At 34.6% G+C, this 23,153-nt stretch overlaps 1 protein-coding gene, 1 long non-coding RNA gene and 1 other non-coding gene across 9 annotated transcripts in view; 1 reads left to right on the forward strand and 2 right to left on the reverse strand.

Annotated features, from left to right (window-relative positions):
• Positions 1-23,153, forward strand: part of LOC121481155 — a 179,947-nt gene that overhangs the window by 91,221 nt on the left and 65,573 nt on the right. The window lies entirely within an intron of this gene.
• The window catches only part of PTPRQ (protein tyrosine phosphatase receptor type Q), a 200,357-nt gene that overhangs the window by 67,555 nt on the left and 109,649 nt on the right, over positions 1-23,153 (reverse strand). For all 4 annotated transcript variants that reach the window (XM_041738237.1, XM_041738236.1, XM_041738238.1 and 1 more), the window contains 2 exons: positions 19,101-19,424; positions 1,434-1,555 (listed from right to left, as the gene is read on the reverse strand). In XM_041738237.1, the coding sequence (XP_041594171.1) occupies positions 1,434-1,555; positions 19,101-19,424 (446 nt within the window). The remainder of the gene's footprint in view (positions 1-1,433; positions 1,556-19,100; positions 19,425-23,153) is intronic.
• LOC121481741 lies at positions 735-841 on the reverse strand. Its single transcript, XR_005985399.1, has one exon. It is a non-coding gene; the product is annotated as a U6 spliceosomal RNA (small nuclear RNA).

A 23,153-nucleotide genomic window follows, 5' to 3' on the forward strand; every position in this document is an offset into this window, starting at 1 on the left:
ACTTGCTCAATCTGCAAATTCAGATTTCCTCTCCTGAGCTGCAGACCTGTATATAATAGTGCTAAGGGAGTGTCTTCACCTGGAGGACTCCCAGGCATCCCAAGCTCAATGCATCTAATACTGAATTCATTCCTCTCCTTTACAAATTTCTTTCTCCTCCCAATTTTCCAAATCATATATCTTAAAGCCATCCTCGATTATTCCTTTCACTCACCATCCCTAATTTTTTCCACCAAATCCTGTAGATTTAAATTATTTTTCATTCTGTTCCCTTGCTACATTTCCTCTGTCCTTATCTTTTCTTTCCCACTTACACATAGTTTCTTGTTCCTTTGCCTAATTTTGCAATAAGACTGCTCTCCTCTGCAGTGCAACCAAGCTGATCCTATAAAATAGAAATCTATATCCGAACACTACTTTAATTCCTCAATGGACACTCCACTGGTCTTAATCATAAAACCCAAACTCTGTTACATGTTATACAGTCTGCCTCCTAATCCAGCTTCTCTCAGCACTTTTCTCAAATGCTTTTATCAAGGATTCCTGAACTGCTTACTTTTTCGTGAATGAATCTTCCTTTTCACACTTTTATTATCATTTCTTTTTCGTGTTCTGCTTCCAGTATTTTTCAAAATTAAGCTCTGATGTTACATGATTTGGGAGCTATTTCTCCTAATGCCTTCTCCCTTCACCTTTTGTATTATGATTTTTTTACTGTATTTATTATTATTTTTAAAAATACGCAATGCTTCGTGAATTTGAATGTTATCCCTGTATAGAAGCCATGCTGATCTTCTCTGTATCATTTCAATTTCAGTATATATGCTGCTGAAGCGAGTACTTTTTTACTGTATTTTAAATCAATGTATGATCAATTTTTTTTTTAGATTTTATTTATTTATTCATGAGAGACACACACACACACACAGAGAAGCAGAGACACAGGCAGAGGGAGAGGGAGAAGCAGGCTCCATGCAGGGAGCCCGAAGCGGAACTCGATCCCAGGACCCCCGGGATCATGCCCTGAGCTGAAGGCAGGCACTAAACCGCTGAGCCACCCAGGGATCCCCTGATCATCAACTTAACCACTTGTTTATATACATTATCTATACCCTGGGGATAAATATAATGATGATCAGGCTAATAATACTTCACTTACATTTATTGAGCCTTACTTACACTTACGGAGCCTTACTTAAGCAATGTTTAAAGTTCTTTATGCTTATTTTCTAATTTCATCTTCACAAAATCTGTACCCTGGGTACTATTATTAATCTTTGTTTTACAGATGTGGCTACTGAAACACACACAGGTTAAGTAAGTTGTCTGAGATCAGATAGAGCTAGGATTAAAATTCAAATTGTCTGGTTCCAAAATGTGTATTCTTAATCACTCTCTATACTGTCTTTTGCAGAAGGTAAGACACACCTTACCGATTTGACATCAATTAGATAGAATGTTGGTCCAGTAATGGTGGCAGGTTCACTCCAGCTGATGTTGATGCTAAAAGGTGATGTTGCTACTACATACACACTTTCAGGAGGACCATCTGGAGCTGTGAAAATAGAAAATTAATTACCTTGGGACATCTGATTTAGTCTTTGCTATATATTATAATAATAGAAAAGGTCATGAGAAAAGGATAGTGATAATGAATTAATTATACATTAATTTATAGCTCACAGCATGCAAAAGCATTGGCAAATCAAAAGATGCAATTCCTTGCAAAATACTTGCTATATATAAGAAACTTCCACATAAGAAATTAATGATCATAAATATATTTTTTAAACTCAAAGTAATATTTTGAAATGAAAGCATTACTATTGCAAAACAAATCTTTTTGGATAAGTGTTTTATTTAAAAATAGATTGCCTAGTTGTTTTAGGAAAACCTGCAGAAACATGTTTGACTACAAAAAAGTGAAACTGGTACAAGGGAATTATATTTAAAATTGGATTGCTTTTATTGTTTTCACCAAGGGAGTAACATAGGAAATAGGTTATACAACTTCTATCATCACAAATATAAACATTACCTGAATTCATTACGATTCCAAACAAATTTTATTTATTCTATTTTTATAACTGTTTTTTTTTTATCAAGAGTGCAAAACAAGAGATAATGTTTTAGGGAACAGACTGCTGAAAACCCCTATGTAATTTTCAATTTGTGAAACTGCTAGAAATTAGAAGAGTTTATAGTATGTTAAGAAGGATTTAGTCACCCGTTGATTTGACATACATTGAACTAGGACAGTGCTAGTATCTAGGTACCTCTCTGTCCTCCTATGGACCCTAGGCAATCCTAGGGGCATTAAATACTGGGAGATAAGTATTTCCCAGATATTCTAATTTTTAAATCCACATTAGCAAAGACTACTGAACAAATATTATTCCACAGATCCTGAGAAGGTATAAAAAAGACAAAATATTCCTTTCCTCAAATAACTTATAAGAGCAACAAATTGTATTATCTTGGTCAAACAAAATTTCTGGACCTCAGTTTCCTCCTCATATGCATATTTCATAGTGTTTTTCAAAAAAACATGAAAACATGAATTCACTATGTGTGAAAATGGCCCTTTAGTTTACAGTAGCCCCATCATTGTCAATTAATACAATGTATTATAATAAGGGGCTAACTTAAGAAAGGACTAATTAAAAATACAAAGGATCTACTGTGAGAGAGCAAAGGGCAAAGTGGTGAATACAGATGGGGTGGGGAGTCTAGGTAAAGATGCACAGAGGAGATGGACTTGAATAGGCTTTGAAAGATGAGAAGGATTTCAATAATCAGAGGAGCAGGTTTAGGGGCACTTCTTTGCTAAGAGGATCACAAGCAAAGCCACAAAGACATAAGAGCAGAGTGCGGAGACAGAATTTTATCACTGTAGAAGTGCTTTCCTTGGTAATCTTATGTTTATTATTTTATACATTCAAAATATTGTTCTAGGAAGGGGTCCACACTTCATCAGACTGGCAAAGGAATCTATGGTACAAAGAAGATTTAGAATCCCTAAATTCAAGGAATACAGATATCACAGAGGGGTCGGTGTTCATATAGTAAGGAACAGGCTCAGATGGTCTTTTGGAAATTAAGGTTATTATGTTAAAGCATTTGAAACTAATTCTTTAAGTAATAGAATGCCCCTGAGGGTTTTTTAAAAAGGAATTATTTTCCTAATGATTTAGGAAGAAAGTTCCAGTAGTTATAAAATAGATAAGTGCTTTGAAGAACTGAGTCCAAGGAACCTATTTCCAAAAAGCCAGATGAGATATGATGAGATCTTAAATTAGATTAGTAACACTAGGTATAGATAGGAGGAGAAGAATCCTGGAGTCATTTAGAAAATTTAATTAAAAAAAAAAAACTTGAGGCTGATAATATGTGGGTAAAAACTGACACTGAGGATGTAGAAAAAGCTAATTCACGTGTTAATACCAGGAGAATGTTGATAGAATTCAAACCAATAGCATATTCAGGGCAGATACTACTTTTGGTAGGGATAAGGCTTAGGAAGGAGATAATAATTTTGGATTTGTACTCATTGAGTCTGAGATACTCACAAGAACTGAGAATGGCTACATGACAATTTAAGAGATAAGCCTAGAAGTAGGAAGATAGGGCCAGGATGGAAAAGAATTTCTATCAAAAATTTCAGATAGTTTCTTACAAATTGAGAGCATAAATAGAGCAAACATATCTGGTTCAAGTGAGTCACATGCTCTGAAGAGAGCCAGAAGGTTTATTTCACCATCAGATAGTTATTTAAAATGTTAATGATAGTGACAATTTTTTAACTATGAGCGTGTTATTGGCACTTAGAAAATGTTTCCAAGAGAGATACTATGTGTGGAATATAGGTACCCAATTCGGCCATAAAAATATATATTTAATAGTAGCATTAAAAATATTTTAAAGCAATATTCAGATGTAACAATAGAGGAATCTAGCAATCATGTATAAGGAAGTTTCTGTGGGAAATGCCTTTGAGGTACAAAACCTATAACATGTCTTTCCTATGCAAACCTTTCCTGACCCTTGTGCAATACTCTGAACATTGAGATCTAGTCCATATGGCCCAAGGAGGTATCCAGGAGAGACTGAAGAGCAGATTCTTCAGGATTCAGAGGTCTGATCATCTGAGAAGTGCTAATAATGATGACAGAATTGGGTACATGATATTTCTGGTAACTAATGTAGAGAGATCATGGAATCCCGGCAAACACACCTGCATATCCTAAGATCTTCAGTCTTTATTACTTCTAATTTTATGATTCTAGATTTATGAAAGGTGTCTCAAATTGTAGCATAATTCATTTAGATAATTACATATAACAAATGAGAGCTACAAGAGGTCTCCTGCCACTAGCATAATTAATTGCTTTTGGATGCCCTAACAGAATAGTGCACTTCATATTTAATAGTGACAACCCTCTTTTCTTTCCAACTGGATATTCCTTAGAAATGTTATGCCTGCCTTAACAAGTAGCAAAATAACAAATATCATCTCTGAATCTCTCTATTCAGAATGTGAAGCGAGGAGTGGATAGGCCTCAGGACCAGGTACACCATTCCTGATCATTACTGCATACTTTCCTCATGGAGAAATCTGCTTTGCAAAATAGAAGATGGTTTGTAGGTTTTAATGGCCTGTCTTCTGCTGCCTTTGACTCTATAAATGGGGATGGCCTAGAAGTTAAGTACAAATTAATTAAGACATTTGCTGATTAATTAATAGTATTTTTGTCATTTAACATTTATTAATCTTTTTGCAAAACCTCCCTTTGAGCCTGGTAAGAACCATTATAGAAAGGAACAATTTTCTGACAGGCCACAAATTTAAAGTATTTTAAATTCAAGAAACTATTTGAGGCTCCCTTTCTCTTTAGTCACACTCAAATGTTCTGTTGGATTTTTGATGAAATCTATATGTTCATCTGACCAGCAAATATTGATCGAGCACCTTCTGTGTGTCAGACACTGAGAAGACACAAAGACTATAAAAGCAATGGACATAGTTTAGACCTATCCTTATAGTTTCTAGAATGTAACTGCTCTTCACTCAATAACTACTTATTGAATACCTGTTATATGGTGGGCATTTTTGGAGTGCTGGTGATGGAGAAGAAAATTTAAGAGTTAAAGATCATAGAACCTCTATTTTAGTGGAGGTAGACAAAGAATATATAAGAATTTAGATAAGTTAATACTAATATGTAAGTAAATTATATAATATGTTAGAAAGTGATATGTATCATGAAAAAAATGAAGCAGGATAGTAAGAATGGGGGTGCTGATGCGAATTACTATTTTAAATATGGTATTCAGGGCATGCTGCTATAATCAGGTGACCTTAAAACAAAGATTTGAAGGAGGTAAAGGAGCATGGGAATGTTTGAAGGAACAGTGTCACAGACAAAACTATGGCTAATGCAAAGGCCCTGAGGCAGGATTTTGACTGGTCTATTTGAGGACTAACCAGGATTCCAGTGAGGCCAAAGCCAGGTCAGAATGAGTAGAAGAAATGGGAGCCAGTTTGTATAGGGCCTTTAACGCCAGTATCAGGGTCTTTGTAAGAAATGTTATCATGGGTAAAAAGACAATGAATGCCATAATATATTTTCATGGACTAAAGGGGCCTCTATAGATTTTGACACTTGATATCTAACTCATATTAGAAAGATGGGTCAAACTTAATTAGAGAAAAAGAGGAAATACTATCTCCAGGATCTAATTCATTTACCTCTATAAAATATATCAATTCAATGGCTGTTGGGACTAACCTTTAAACCAAACTTTTAATTAATTAGAATTAATTTAACTCTAGGAGGCAGGCAAGACAGTACATTATTGTTGCCGAGATATCACAGTTTACTGAGAATTTTCTGTGACTAAGAAAGTTGATGAGATTTTTCTGGGATTATGTTGATAATAGCCTGTCTTTGGAAATATTTCCAAATTAATTAATTAATTTCCTCTGCTCTGCAGTTTGAATCTTTCAGGTCTCCAGTGAGGGCAAATCCAAAACGATTGCCTATAGGAAACCTTGGCTAGTCTCGTAAGTATGTCAGTAGCCTGGCTCAGAAAGCAGTATGAAGCCTTACTTCAATTCTTGTCTTTCATAGGAAAATGTCAACCCTGCAATCATTCCTTAAATACTAGTAATCAAGTCCTCATCAGGGAGCATCTGCTACCCCAAGCAGAGTTGAGAGAAAAATGACATTTAAAGATCATTCATGACACTAATCAATTGGACTACTAAATATTTTCAGTTCTTTACACTAATCAATCATTATAAAAAAGGCAGGGTATTTAGCCCTTCACTGAGCTGTGCTTTAATGCCATTTCTTGAACTTTTTCCAAAGACATTTTTTTTTTAAGGAAAACACTTTAAGCAACATTTGCATTTTCAGCAAATTTGATGAAATTGCCTGTTTTTTTTTTTTTTGTTTTTTGTTTTTTGTTTTGTTTTTGTTTTTTTAATACAAGTGTTTCCTATGTTGAATCCTTTGTGGAAAATTTCTATTAGAATGTATATATCAATCTGCATTCTTGAAGGATCAGCATATCATGAGATAAGAACTCCTAATTTGAATTAAAAAAAATAAGGGTAAACACATATATTACTAAACTGCTTTAGGAATATAGTATATGCATATAGCTGATTATTTCATCTGTATAAAGCAATTAAAGACAATCACTTAATTCACAGATAATTTAAGAGAAATATACAGAACATTAAAATGTTCACCTATTATAAAACAATATCTAGTTATTTTAATAAAAAGTATACTTTTAAGTACATAATATCTTCAAGTTTCTTTTAGGTAGTATTCTTTTGGAAATTATCAAAATTCCAAAAATACATAATAAAATAGGTATTTTTTTTCTCTTTTATTCCAATGTTTAGTAACCTGCTATTAGAATCACATAAGGAGGAATGCAAAATTACAATTATAAATGCCAACCACCAAAACCAAGGAAGCTTAAAGCAGTAAAGGTGTGGGGAGATGAAAATATGCCAGTAACATATAAGCATCTTTGGGAGACTTTGTTTGTCTCCCCATAAACTGTCACATTCTGATTTAGGATTGTTTGTGAAATGAATCTAGTCAGTAATGGGCCAAGATATCACTATACCCTTTCTCTTATAAATCACAGCAATTTACTCAGTAGGAATGATCTATCTTTATTCTCTCATTCCCCATAATCCAATCACTTCCTCTCATAAGCACTTTTCCCCTGGTTTTCACAATAATGCATTTTCTGTAACTAACAACCATCATTTCCTGATTATCATGCTTCTATCCTTGCACAGGAATGTGGGTCTTATGTGGGTCAGGGTCATCTTTCCCATCCATCTGTGTCCCCATGCTAAGTGTGTTAGCTGAAAGGTGAGTCTGGATAGACCATCATTTTGCCTTGTACATATAAGTTTTAGTGCCCCCAAGTCTATGCCAGTTTGATTAAGAACCATATATTTTGGTGTGTCTAATACTATATGTTCAGAATAAGCACATTCAAAGACTTATTAGTAGCTTTGCCTTCTACAGATCCCTGAGAATTTAATTTAATGATGAAAAATGTAGAAAATACTGTATAGTCTTTTAGTGCGCCATGCTATCATGACTTTCATAAAAGAATAAACATAAATAAATGTTGTGACAACTCACAAGACAGAAAATCTTGAGCTCTGCACACATGTGATTTAAATATCTGTATCTATTTGGATATAAGTTTAACTTAAAGCTTATTTCAAGGGGCTATCCTTCAGGGTATTTTGTTTTCAGGATTTGGTAGAATGGACGACCCCATTCCTAGCTACTGTCATCACCACATGAGGCACTCCATTCTTTCTCAGCTTATGCAGTATTAGCCCGTAGGACTGTGAGTTGGCTTTGATTCAGCACACCTGGAAGAATTAGCTTTCAGTTTTAGATGTCTCTCAGGACTAGAGTAAATCTAATTGACTGGGTGGTTTGAGTGGATTCCTTGCATTTTAAATAATTCAACTCATCAAGAGACCTGAAGAAGTTCAGCAATTAGATTAACGATACGCATGCAGGCCAAGAGCATCCTAGGACATAGCCTACTGGTTACAATACTACACTAATCAGCTCTCCTTCCCTGGTATTGAATGTTTCCCTAAAGCCCAGGGATCTCACTGCCTAGTATGGTATGCTATGGTTGGTGTATAAAATATTTCCTACCATTCTACAGGATCTTAATTTTGTCTCAGAGTTAATTTTCCGACAGCAAGATGGCATCACAAAGGCATCATACGCCTAAGAATCTGTCTAATCAGACTGATGAGTACTGAGTATGATTCAGGGATGCCCATAGTATTAGACCTCACTGAATGACCATTTTCTGTGATGTGTAATGAGTAATTTTCTGAGTCATTGTTCAGTCTGGTTTAACTTGAAAAAAAAAAAACAAAAAACTCTCATTTCCAACACTAGCCATGCAAGGTAAGAATAAAAATATTCTAATATTAGTACTATTGCTTTTAGGATCAGATTAATACGTCTTTTTCTAGAATAGCATCGTGTTTATAAAATAACGTTCTACAGTGGTGGTTCTCAAAATGGGTCTCCACACAAGCAGCATTAATACTCCCTGGGAAGTTGTTAGAAAAGCAAATTCTGAAGTCACACCCCAGATTTAACTAAACCAGAAGACTGAGTAGGGATTAAATTACTGCTTCTGTGAGGGCTATTGAAGCAGTGGAGGTGGGCTTGGGTGCTTGTGGTGATAAACATGGAAATGTGCATCCAGCCAACACATACTCCACACACTGGTCTCCTCCTACCTTCCATTTCTTTTAATACTGGGTAAACCATGAAGAGGTTTCTCCCTACTGTCACTCCCTCTCATTCCCAAAGTTCCCACAGTAATAACAGGCCATGTGTTCTATAAGAACACAGAAGTTTTGTGAAGAAACCACCTGGAATAATACAGATAAGGCCATCACCATATCAGATAGGGTTATCACCACAATAAACTGTTGGGGCCAAGATAATTGTCCCTATTTCATCCTTCCATTCATTGTATGCAGGGTAAAAATAGCTATCAGATAGATCAGTAAAGAGAAAAGAAATGAAAGTGTAGTTTGAAGAGAAGTCCCATCCAATCTGTTTAGGAATGGAGATGGTTTAATTATATATTAAGAGCTTGTCTAATATCTCCAGGTCTGTTTTAGTTCTCATTAATAATACCACATAGTGATAACCCTTAACGTTTCCTTTAACTGTTTGGTTCGTAGAGCTTTTGCTGAAAGACACATTGCATTTGTTTATGCAAATGGGATTTCAAAATATTTTTATTTATATTCTGGGAAACTTGATTAAGGTTTGGCAAAAGGTTTTTTTTTTGACACTAAATATTGAGTTGGACGCTTTAGTAAACAGTTTGATTTTATATGCTTACTGTTATTTTCTCTAAATTGTAATTTAACCTGAGTATCTTCTCTCTGTAATTCTACTTAGCACCTCTCTGGCTTTTTTTTGTTTTGTTTGTTTGTTTTCTGTGGTACTTTCATATCACCAGGAGGCTTTGCCCAAGTCCTAAGAGCACAGACTCTGCCCTAGAAATAAATGACGTTCATGAATGAATCAATGTGTGCAAAGTTCTTAGAATAGAAGCAGCACATAACAGTTGATAAGTTTAGCTATTATTGTCATTATTCCTAATGACTCAGCCAAGGGCTCTCAATTCAGTTACTGTGTCCAACCAATAAGTGCCCTAAACTACCAGGTATAGCAATCATATGCTCTTTTCAGATTTGGGAGTTTCCCATAATCAAATCAGACATTTCCCCACTTCCTTAGTAATCCAGAAGAAAATGGAGCTGAATTTTTGTTGACCCAGGGCCTAATATTGAGGCAGACATGAACTGAGATTAATGACTGAAAATCACAAAGAATTAAGCCTAACTTCATCCTGTCTTTTGGAACCAAGAAAAAAAAAAAGATTCTCAGGAGTCCAAATAAATTCAATTCACCATGAGATCTGAAGTCTGAGATGAGAAGGTGAGAGAATTCATCTGAATATTTGAAAAATAAAATGCAGTTATCTATACTTAGGGGAAAGATATTTTTCTCACTTTTTCCTTATGATAACCAGTCTTTCTATAGTATTAATGACAAAAATAACTGATGATCTTTATAATATCATTTGATTTTTAGTGGTTTTGCTGAAAAATATGTTCTATGTGCTCATGTAACAAAATTTAAAAATATTTTTATTTAAGCTCTAAAAACTTGTTTAATAACCTGGCAAAAGCTCTTCTGAGTTAAATATATAGTTGAGTGCTCTATTAAATTCTTTAATTTTATATACTTATTATTATGCTATTTAAATTATGATTTCATCCAAATAGCTTCTCTTTGTAATCATATTTAGCAGTGAAAATTTAGACATTGTTCTTTTTTGTTTTCTTCATGGACTAACTATCTACTATGATCCCATCTTGCTATACAAATTTATTAAGTTTATTCCTTCAGTTAATCATTTAGATACCATTAATGCTTCTGAAATACGCACACATTATTTTCTTTTATTATTTGAAGTATTTCTCAATTTACTACATGCATAGTTCTTTCCTACATGCAGTAATCATACTTCCTACGCTAATGAAAAGGAAACATAAACATAATATAGGCAATACAAACAGACTGATTTTGTGAAATAAAGAAGCTGAACATGTTAAACGTGGAAAGTAACTGGGAGAATTTTAATTTTGGTTATAACCATGTAAGTATTTGAAAGACAAATTACAGACAAAAAAATGAAGTAAAGAATTAGGATGAATTTTTTGCAATGGAGAATTTTGGCATTGAAATACTTTCACATAAAGTCAAATGTCTTTTGAAGTCCAAATGCCATAATCATTTAGTCTTAGATACTGAGTAGGCAAGAGGATGGAAACATACATAAGACATGATAACCTAGTCATCTCTGTTTTTTTAAATTAATCTTTTTAGAGAGAGAAAGAGTGCATGAGTCAGACGGGCAGAGAGAGAGAGAGAGAGAGAATCTCAAGCAGTCTCCATGTGGAGTGTGGAGCCCAATGTGGGGCTTGATTTCAAGACTCTGAGATCACAATATGTGCTGAAACCAAGAGTCAGAGGCTTAACCAACTATACCACCCAGGCCCCCCTGTCCTCTCTACTTTTAAGGAGCTCAGAATTCCACAAAAGAGAATGAAAAACAATTACAAAGCAAAATGTTCTGTACTTTGGAAACAACTTTCAAGTGGGAGTGGAAAGAGAAACTCATAGAAGGATTTGCATAAGAAATGCCTGGTGTGAGATATAAAGAAAAGGAAGCTGGAGAAAGAAAAGAAAAAAAGAAGAAAAGAAAAGAAAAAAGAAAAGAAAAGAAAAGAAAAGAAAAGAGAAAATAAAGTGAAATCAATCACAGATGACCTACCTTATAGAGCTACCAAGAAGTATCATTTTTGCACAACAGGAAAACAAAACTTAAATCAAAGATTTTATTAAGCAGGGGAATAACACGGTCAGATAGTTGTATTCAGGTAGAGGGTTCAGGTAGAGGGTAGAGAAGGGTAGAGAAAATGAGACCAGAAAGATCATTTAGATATCTTTTGTAATAATCTAGAAAATTAACTTTAAGAGTCTGGATTTAGAGACTCTGAATAGAGGAAAATAAACAAATTCAAGACAGTGCTTAGAAGGTAAATTCAATAGGACTCAGGTGTGGACTTGGGGGAGGAGAATGGAAGACAACTAGAAAGAATTAATGATTCCTAGGAGGCCGGCATGAACAATTAAACAAACAATGGTATGATGTACTGGAACAGGGAACACACAGGCAGGAAAGGTGTGCAGTGGGGCAAGGGCAGTGGTAATACGAGGTCTGATGTGTCTGTGGCAATCTAAGTAGTCAGCAACTTCAATCTACAGGTCTAGAAGAGACATGTCCTCTTGGACTACACATTTGGGAGTCTCAGGCAACTAACTGAGAAGACTTTCAACAGCATCTAACTAATTTCACAGAAGTACAAAACCATTGTGCCTAAAATAAATTATATTCATTTCCTCTAGTGGCAGCAGGTTAGAGCCATTCTAAAAATGCATTGCTACCAAATGGGCTTCTTTATGTCTTGGATTTTATTTTCCTATTTATTTATGGCTAACATTTCTTCTTATCTTTATATAATTGCTTCTTTATAGAAGGGATAATATCTACCTTTGTTATGATAGCGCTTATCACATTGTAAGTGCATTACACCATTTAGGATAAATTAAGGAAAATAATTGACTATATAGTAACTCAGTAACCATTTCCTATTTTTAAAAATGTTAAGGCGCATTTGCCCTCTATTTAGTTTTTCTTCTTTTTAGATCATAAAGTTGCATTCCTTGGAAGCCTCTTTGATGAGGCATGTTTTGTTGAATTTTTTTTTTTAACCTAACAGATGTTTGGGTAGTTAAAATTCCTCATGAGTATGGTATCCTGTGGTTTTCACAACCTAAGTGTTACCCCAGGAATTCTCCTTTCTTGCTGTCTTCCAGTCCTGGTGGTCTATAGGAGATGCACATTATGAGAGTCCCATTTCATTCCATACTAATTTCACACCCACACTCTTTTAAAGTTGTACATTTCCTCAGCATTATAAGTACTTATTGCGCACCATGGAGATATTTAACAGCTTTCCATTCTACATTCCTCCCCTACGCACAACTCAAATGGCTTTTGAGTATAAGGGTAATCAGAAAAAAAAAAGAGAGATGAGTAGAATAATCTGCAAGACTTTAATGTCTCCAGTTAAATATTTCGGCCATTTGTAATTTTTGTGATTATGTTTGTATCTATACACACTCAGCATGAAGTAGAGAGTTATGGCTATTATACAGATGACTTAAGGAGAAAAGCAATTTGGCTTCAATTATCTAGATCAGAGTATGTGGAGAAAGAAATGTTAGCTTGAGTTGGCTGAATATTGTTTCCTTTCTTCCCTCTGGTTTACAGTGGTAGATTCAAATTCAGAAAATAACCCAATTTAATTCTTAGTGTGCATTCTAACTTTGCTTTCTAGATCTTCAATTTGAGTGCTCTTCATGAGCTCATAGAGAGATATTAATATATATTTTCTTATTCTATTGGCCATTTCAGAACATTTTATGATGGGGTGGTTTTTTTAGAGTTATTTAATTTTTGAATTTTGAATTAAAATTTTTGAAAAGTCCATATCAAACTAGCCATCAATTTCTAGCTCCTTTTCAAGAAGTTCCAGGTTTTGATATGAGGGTCTATTACTAGGTGCTTGTGTGCAACTTGATGCCATTAGAAGTGTACATATATGAAATAGTGAGTTGTATTAATTTATATTGTTGTTTAGTGTTGTTTAGTCTTTCTTATCTTTGGGAGAAATTGATCATTTTCATGAATTTATCTTCTTACATCAGATTGTGAAACAACATAACACTTTTTTGAATTATGACTGATAATACATTAATTTTCTTCTGGGGGATCCCTGGGTGGCGCAGCGGTTTGGCGCCTGCCTTTGGCCCAGGGCGCGATCCTGGAGACCCAGGATCGAATCCCATATCAGGCTCCCGGTGCATGGAGCCTGCTTCTCCCTCCGCCTGTGTCTCTGCCTCTCTCTCTCTCTCTCTGTGACTATCATAAGTAAATAAAAATAAAAAAATAAAAAAAATTAAAAAAAATTTTCTTCTGGATTACTTTTTATGTTTACAAAATATCTTTAGTAAGTTATTAAAGTTTTCACTTTAATATTCAGAATAAATGCCTAATAATTACTTACTTTTTATCTTAAGAGCATTACTGTTCTTCAAGATTTTTTGTTACCTGGCTACTTTATTTTATTCTTTTTAAAAATATTTTTTTTTATTTATTTAAGAAAGAGAGAGAACAAGGGCAGGGGCAGAGGGAGAGGGAAAAGCAGACTCCTTGCTGAGCAGGGAACCCAACATGGGGCTCAATCCCAGGACCCCAGGATCATGACCTGAGCTGAAGGCAGATGCTTAACCTACTGAGCCACCTATGTGCCCCTAATTTATTTTATTCTTATATCATACGTTAGTTAGTTCATCATATATATTATCTGGCAATAATGTGTATAGTGTCTTTCTTTCTTTAAAGATTTTATTTATTTATTTATTTGAGAGACAGAGAGAGCAAGCAAGAGCATGAGCCAGGGAAGGAAGCAGAGGGAGAGGAAGAAGCAGACTCTCTGCTGAGCAGGGAGCCCAATGCCGGGATATGGGGCTGAATATCAGAACCCTGCAATCACAACATGAGCCAAAGGCAGATGCTTTACTCACCAAGCTACCCAGGTACCCCTTTCCTTCTTCCATATCAAATGCAATTTCAGATTATCTCTCCTGGGTTTAATACAATAAATACAATTTTTCCTTTACTGGTACAATTATGAAATTCAGATATAAATGTGTGTGTGTATATATGTCCTCTCAATTCCTAAGACTAAAAAGGGGTAATCAACTCATTCTCATAACTTACACAATTTATTATCCCCAAAGAATACTCAAGTGAAAAGCTAGTAAGTTTGCAAATGCCAAGAAAAATCATATGTATGTTGTCACAAATTCTGAAATATATAAACTTTTTTTACTTTTCTCTCTTAATCACAGTGGTAGAAAGGCACTTTCCATATATTCTCTGGAACTAAAATAGGAAAACTTTTATTATCCTACTGATAAACAACAGAGTAGAAAATTAGCTCTCAAGCAGAGGGAAAAAAGAGAAAGGGAATAGAAGTAGTCTAGACAACCTACTTAAATATTGATAAATATCTTCTGTACTCAAGTATTGTCTGATAGTGAATTCAAATTGTGGCAATGAATTACTAGATTCAGAGAGTAAGAAAGTACCAGATAAAAGACAAACTAGTGCTTTGTAGAGAGGTGCTCTGTGGATTAGTCAAGACCTGGAAACTGGGGTGAAGAGAAGCCAAGATTACTTTCTCCATCACACCAAGAACTAACCAACCAACCAACCACCAATGACAATGGGAGACATACTGGTAAAACTAGGAAAATAATGCTCAAAAAAACCCCACACTGATTGTGAAAAGTTTGTAATACTTTATCATATTTCCTTTAGACCAAAATGAGCAAAATGGAATAGTAGGAAATTGAAAGTAACCAAATTCTAGTGAGTTGATCACACACCTAAAAAGGGGGTAAGAACGAAGGGAGACTAGGTTGGAAGCAATGACACTCAAATGGAAAAATTCCTAAATTTTAATTTAAGAATGTGAGATTCTTTAAAAACTCAACTTTGCAGTTTCATTTAGCAGATTCTGAATTAATCATGTTGTCATTTTATGCTAATTGAACATTGATCATTATATCTAGAGTGCTCAAAGAGATGATGCATTCAAAAAACCCACTTGCTGGCTCACTTGCTGGCTCGGATGGTCTGTGCAGTAGAAGGTCTATTTTAACTAAAGGCTACAAAGTACCCATCCACAGGCCAGGTCTGGGCTCCTGATATGTTTATTTTGAACTACTAAATGATTTTAAATTTAAAAAAGATTGTCATAAGTAAGAAACAGTGTTTTCACATAAAAAAATCTAAATTTCCTATTTCTCTAAAAACTGTCCTCTTGTCTATAGGACAGTAATAAGCCTTTAGACAGCAGGATCTCTGTTAATTTGTCACAGTTTCCACCATTCCCAATTGCATTACATCAGCCTGCTTCATTCATTATAGTACCTCTTCGGTTAACTTCCAGTTGCCCCAGGACTCTAAAGTTTATCCATTCAGTCAGTGTCCCATTTTTTTAAAAGATTTTATTTTTTTATTTGAGAGAGAGAGAGAGAGAGAGAGAATGCACAGTGCAGGGAAAGGCAGCAGGAGGAGCAGACTCCATCCCAGGACCCTGAGATCATGACCTGAGTGGAAGGTAGACGCTTAACCACCCCATCAGTGTCCAATTTTTTAGTCAAATCTTCACTTGTGATTTTCCAGGCTGATGGAACTAAATTAAAATCCCTAGCTTTTCCTACATTCATATTTCCGAGCATGTATTTCTTTCTCTTTTCTAGTTAATTGGATTAGAATAGTTATTTCTTCTCAAAACCAATAGGTTTAAAATAACCATACTTATCGACTAAACCCAATCCAAATTTGAGTTTTCTTTTTTTTTTTTTTTTGCTTTTCTGTGTTATGGAACCATCATCCTCAGTATCGCCTGAACTGGAAAACAGTTCATTCTCCCCTCCCCATTTTAGCTTACTATTCAAGTTTTACTCATTTAGGAAATATTTATAGAGTACCTACTCTTAACAGGCAGCATTCTCTAGGCAATGAGAAATAGCAATAGTTAAGACAGATTCTAAAAACAAGAAAATAAAAATGAAAAGCTATTACATAATTGTAAATGCTCATTAAGATAGCATGATTTTCTAGAAAAAGATGGCAAAGCTATTTTAAATTGGGTGGTCAGGGAAATCCATTCTGAGCAGGAATCATTTAAGTAGGCATACACATTATATAAAAAGCTGTTTATACAGAGATGGAAGTGAAAGAACATTCCAGTCAAAAGGAACAGTGTGTGGAAGGCCCAAGGCCTGGGAGTTTAGTGTGTTCAAGCAACAGAAAAAAGTGTCCGCTGTGAGAGTGAGTAATTATAAGTGGGAAAGTAGTTACGGATGAGGTTAGGAGTGTTAGGTAAGGGCCAGGTCATGCAGGACTTTGTTAATCATATTAAGAAATTTGAATTTTATTCTAAAGCAATGGAAATTCATCAGATGGCTTTAAACAAGGAAGTGACATCATCTGATTCAGTTTTAGAAAGATCAGCCCGGGAAGCTCAGAAGGTCAGTTAGGTTAATGCAGTGGTAATAGTAATGAAGGATAGGATTAGTACAATTGCAGTGCAAATGGAGGGACATGTTTAGATGGCACAGTTGAAATAAATCATTGGCAAGAATTGAGGAGGAAAAGAACATGGCCTAGATTTTCATTTTCTGTAACCAGATGAATAGTGGTGCACTTTACTGAGATAGAGTAGATTGGAGGATGAGAGGTTTGGTGTTTAGACCACATTAAATTTTGAAAGATATATGGGATACACATGTCAAATGATATCAGTTGATCAGGCAAATATAGGAATCTAGGGAGGTTCTAGGGAGGAATCAGAACTAGAAACAAATATTTGATAATAATCACTGTATCAGCAGACTTTAAAGTCATAGGGCAGGATAAGGTCACTTCAAGGTAAGATCTCCTATGGGCTGTGTGTTCATATAGAAAATGTACAATATAGATATCTGGGCACTTCAATACTTACATTTAAAAAAGGAATGAGAAAAGGAAACCGAGAAAGAGCTATCAGGGAGATAAGAGAAAAACAAGAAGTGCAGAGATTACAGAAACTAAGAGTCAAAGTGCTACAAGGAGGAGAGGTGATAATGTGTTGAAAGCTGAGTTGTTTGGATTCTATCTCAAATGTTGAGTTGCATGAACAAATATTGGTTGGAAATTTACTACATAAAAATTACACTAGGTACTCCTGGGAATATAGTTTGTGATGTAAAATATAAAGCCTTTAGAACTACATTTATTTCTCTATCTACAAAGGCCTACAACAGCACCTTTTTATCACTGAAAATCTGTGTGTTTACTCTACTTATAGATACCAAAATATTTTAGGAAAATGTGATTTGAATCTGAAAGGAATTATCTAGTAATAATCTTGATTAAGATAAACGAATGGTAACATAAGGTCCCTCTTTGGATGGTTTACATGGGATGGTACTGAGCTGGGTAACCAGGCCAACTTGAAATTTGCTCAGGATGGCTTGGGGTGGAAATGGCATTTCACGCAGTGCAGACATTCCTCAGAGCTCTGGCTTGTAGGACTTGATTTGAAATTTATTTGTTTTTCATGGAAACCATTACACTTCTATGTAGATAGTGTTCAGAATAAATAACAGAAATTTACCTACTCATGGTTAATCCTGTTATCTAACCAAGTAGTGTAACCAGTTAGTTTTAAATTATAAAACGAAAGTTACAATAGCATTTTTACCCATACTTTGAATGATATCTATGGAAAAGTATTTAAAGAGCTCTTTCTTGAATACAAAAGTCCAGAAAGATGGGCAGATGGCAAAATAATGATCAGAAACTATTTTTTATTTCTTCTCTGTGTTTTTTTCCTTCTTCACATCTCAAGCTAGGAGTTGAGCCCTTGGTATTTCTTTGCCTCAGAATTTTATATGGATATAAAGCACAAGCTGAAAAGCTGTTTGCCAGGAGATCTATCTCAGCTGTGTCGTGTGCATGTGTGCGTGTGTGTATGTGCATGTGTGTGTATGTGTGTGTGCCTAAAGTCACTGAAAAGGCTGTAAAGTCTGGCCTAAAAGCATCAGAGCATCAGAGCAGATATTAAGGGAAAATGTAGGCATGAACAAAGAGTGCTCAGTGGCAATCAGTATAGCCTAATAATATATAATAATAATTTTATATGTGTATATATATATATATATATATATATATATATATATATAGGCTATATATATAATACAGCCTATAAGAGAGGCCCATAATGCTTTATTGCAAGGGAAGACTCTAAGTCCTTGGTCAACTCTGAAAGTCTGAGAAAAGTCTTAACTAATAATATCTGAAATTGAATTTCCCACTGGGATTCAATTGAATTAAAAACAAATGTTATTACGTGCATTGGTTAATACACTAATTTAGTAATTTTCATGTTCAGTGATTTTACACAAAATTATATTATGTAAAAATCATCAATTTAATAGATATCAGTATATATATTTATATTCATAAATATAAATACATTTATATTCATGAATAAATAAATATATGTATTTCCTTTTCATGGAAACCACTACAATTCCATGTAGATAGTGTTCAGGATAAGCAATAGAAATTTATTTAGCTAATTACGATTAATGATGTCTAAGCAAGTACGGTATCTAGTTAGTTTTAAAATATAAAACTAAAGTTGCAAGAGCAATCATTACTTATATTTTGAGTGATCTGTGGAAAAGCATTCAAAGGGCTTGTTCTTAAATGCAAACGTGTCAACATATATAGAAGATAATACTTACGACCAGGAAGGGTTTGTGTAGATATCCAATTTGAAGCATCTCCATAGCCAGCATTGGTGCTGGCAGCCACTTGGAATCTGTACCATCTAAATTTCTTTAATCCATACACTGTCTCTTCAGTTAGGTCAGCTTCATAAAGGTATTGAATTTTTTGATATTCAACACATTCTTCAGAATCCCATTCTAGGCATTTCTGAGCCCGCAGTTGAGTGGTTATCTTGTAATTTTGGAAGTAGCCAAAAATAGTGTCAGGTCTCATCCATGTTAATGTTGCACTAGTGGCCTGAACATTAGAAAAAGTAATATTTGTGGGAACACTGGGAACTAAAAAATAAAGGAGAAAAATTGAAAACAATTAGAATTACCAAAAATTGTTAAACAGAAGGGAGAAATGGATTCAAAAATATTTCTTTATTATGCACCCAGTGGCAATTTTTTATTACAACTGCCCTTAGATTAGTATCACCACATTTAATGGGCAGAACCTTAAGATTATTCTTCGGAGGCCACCAGTTCAAAAGGTAGAGGACAAAACAACTGTGACTTGATTAATGCTCAATTTTGCTCCCAGAATCACTCATCCGAATCTCAGGTAAACTTACTTTGGCTTCATATATAAACACTAGTAGAAAAGAAAGTTATATGCTCATTTAATCTTCTGTACTTTCCTGGGTATTGTCTGAGTTTTAAGATTCAGTTCCCAAGAAAGACATACTTACATTTAAATGTTCAGATGGACACAAATACATCTGATATATAGTAAATGTTGATTATACAATAATTCTAAATAAACAATATCTTTATCTTGCATATATTTTAAATTGAAAAAACCAAGTGATCAATCAATCAATTTGACAAAACACTTTCTAGAACATCATCTGGCACACTGATAATACACACACCAAGGTATCTGTATATCATCTACAATCACATGGTCCTACTTGGAGTAATTTATTAGATTTCATATTAACCACTGGTTTACTATTTGCATGCCGTGTGTGAGGCTCTGAGCCTGGTGTTAAGGATTCAAGATGATAACCATTTATTGAACACATAATATAAGCACCTTACAGTTAGTAATATGAAAGAACAATCAACTAAGTGAGATAAGCACTTTTTTCAACTATGTCTTTCCCTGTGTGTGTGCAAGGGCTTTTGCTCAGAAGACTAAGATATAGAATGATAACGACTTGTATGAAAATTACATAATTCATAAAAATGATATGGTAATAATAACACTTAAAAATAAGAAAATAAATGAGTTAGATAACTCATTCATTCCTAAATATACCATGTTAATTCAAGATTCAATAAATATCTAATGAACACCTAATTTGTGCTAAGTGCTATTGTATCTGCTGGGTAAACAATGAATAAGCCAAATAGGAGTTCATGCCCTTGTGTAATTTACATTCAGGATATTTATTTACAATAAAAGTGTAAGTATTGTATATCGCATTTTGGATGATGATTAGTGTCTTGGAGAGAAATAAGGAATGGAAGAAAGAGACAGAGATGATCCAAAGATATTGAAATTTTTAACTAACTAGTCAGAGAAGGCCTCATTGATTAGAAGACATGAAGTTCCTGATGAAGGTGGGGGAACAAATTCTGGGAATACTTGAAAAAAGAACATCCTGGCAGGGGAAAATGCATAATTATAGGCCCTAAGCTGGAACCGTGCTCGATATATTTGAAGAATAACAAGGAAGCCAGTGTGGCTAGCAAGAATTGAGAAGAAATATTGAAGGCTAAATTGTATATGACATTGTAGGACACTCTCACAACATTCGAGTAGAGGAATGACAGGCTTTAAAATATTTTCATAGAATCATTCCTGTTACTGTGCTGATTATAGATTGAAGGGAGATAAGGATATAAACAGAGAGCAATTAGTAGGCTGCTGCAATGTCAACACAACAGATCATGATGACGTGATGGGGATCACAGCAGCAGAAATGAAAGGAAGCATCAGATACTGAACATATTTTAAAGGGGAGCTGGCAGGCTTTGCTGATGTGTGACATGTGGAGTATAAGGAAAGAGAGTAGAGGGAAAGCTCTAAAGATTTTGGATTGAGCAAACAGAAGGATGAAGTCATTATTAACAAGATGATATGGAAGGAGTAAGCTTTGGGGAGGGAGAGTAAGAATTTATTTTGAGCATGTTAACTTTGAAATGCCTACCAGATATCCAGAAAGAGATGTCAGATAGATCGATACATGAGTCTGGAGTCCTGTAAAAACATCTAGACTTTAGTTAAAAATTTAAATTTCCTCTTAAATTTTTACTAAATTATCTATAGACATTGCACATATATTTGCCTAAATCTGGAAGAAAAGAAAAAGTCTAATGCAATGGAAAACAAGAAGCAGATAACTGAAAGTCATATGATCAGATTCAATTACTCTATTTTCCATTACTAACACTTATCATCAAATCTTAGCGTATTTAATTGAACATTAACCTTTAAAGTAGATTACAAACTGAATACCTGATACGCTGCCTACAACATACCTTCTCTTCTAGTTTTAGTTATGCAGAAAAGCAATTAGAGAAAAAGTTTTTTAAAGGAAAATTTACCTTATAGAGGAATCAGTTTTAGAATTGATTAAAAAATAGAATTTTGATAAAAAGTAGAATTTCTAGAATTTATTCAAGTCTCTCGGCCACTAAGTCTGAACTCAGACCACCTAAAGATAAGACAAATATTCAAAATAATCTAACCCAAATCAAAGACATGAATGATCTTGGGGTTCAGGAATAGTCTTAAGAGAAAAGGTGGCATGTGAGATAGGATTTAATGACTGTTAAGGCAGAGATTTAGAGAGAGGGTAATGTGATCTAGTCAAGTTCAATTATGATTTATAGGCCATATTGGCAATTACAAAGAGAAAGGCTACACAATAACCTGAGGATATACTGTGTTAGGGGAACTTACAGTTTGTCAGACAATGGCAAGCTATTTTGGTGTCGAGATGAGATGTCCAGAAGTACATTTTATCAGGCCTAGTCTGGTAATTACACTACAGGAAAAGAGACAAATTTATAGACTACTAGGTATGCTCAGAAAAAAAAGAAATATGATGGTAGCAGTAAGAAATACATTTTAGACTTATTTTTGTAGTTAAATTCATGGAACTGGCAAATGAATCAGAAGATGACAGAAACATAATTTGAAGGAAGTTTAGAGATGATCTTGGTCAATTTGTCTTTTTTTTTAATAATTTCTTTTTTTTTAAATTTTATTTTATGATAGTCACACAGAGAGAGAGAGAGAGAGAGAGAGGCAGAGACACAGGCAGAGGGAGAAGCAGGCTCCATGCACCGGGAGCCCGACGTGGGATTCGATCCCGGGTCTCCAGGATCGCGCCCTGGGGTCTAACCTTTATGTAGGTACGTGTCCCCCAAGATTCCTGGCCCCTGTATACTCATCTTCATCCAGTTTTTCAACCAAGCCCTGATATAGGTGCAGATATGAAAAAATTTTCATCTGTAATTAAGAAACCAAATCAATTAAGGAATGCACTTGTAATGAGTACCAGTTGTTGTATGGAAGTGCTGAATCACTATATTGTACACCTGAAACTAATGTTGTACGGTATGTTAATTGAAATTGAAATAAAGACTTTTAAAAAATAAATAATAAATAAAATAGGGCAAGATTATCCAGAGGACCTGATTGAGTCCTTTAAAAACAGAGTTTTCTTTGGCTCATTACAAAAGAAGAAACAACATATTTTAAGTAAGAAACAGATTTGATGTACAAGAATTTACCCATTGTTGGCTTGGAAGAAGCCAACAAGATAAACAGTCTAAGACATCTCTAGGAACTAAGATTTCATTTAGATAGATGGTCAAGAAAGGCTTTAATTTAATCAATCAGAGAACTGATAAGATTAGCTTCCCAGATGAAAACCATGAAGATGTGTTAAGATTCTGAGGGGAAGAGAGTACGGCACATTAGAAACACTTAAGGGACATAGCAGCATCCACAAGGGATGGATAGGAAGATAGAAATCTGGAGGTGTAGGCTAGAATCAGATAATGTTG

Source organism: Vulpes lagopus, chromosome 23, assembly GCF_018345385.1.
Source record: "Vulpes lagopus strain Blue_001 chromosome 23, ASM1834538v1, whole genome shotgun sequence".
NCBI classification, from domain to species: domain Eukaryota; kingdom Metazoa; phylum Chordata; class Mammalia; order Carnivora; family Canidae; genus Vulpes; species Vulpes lagopus.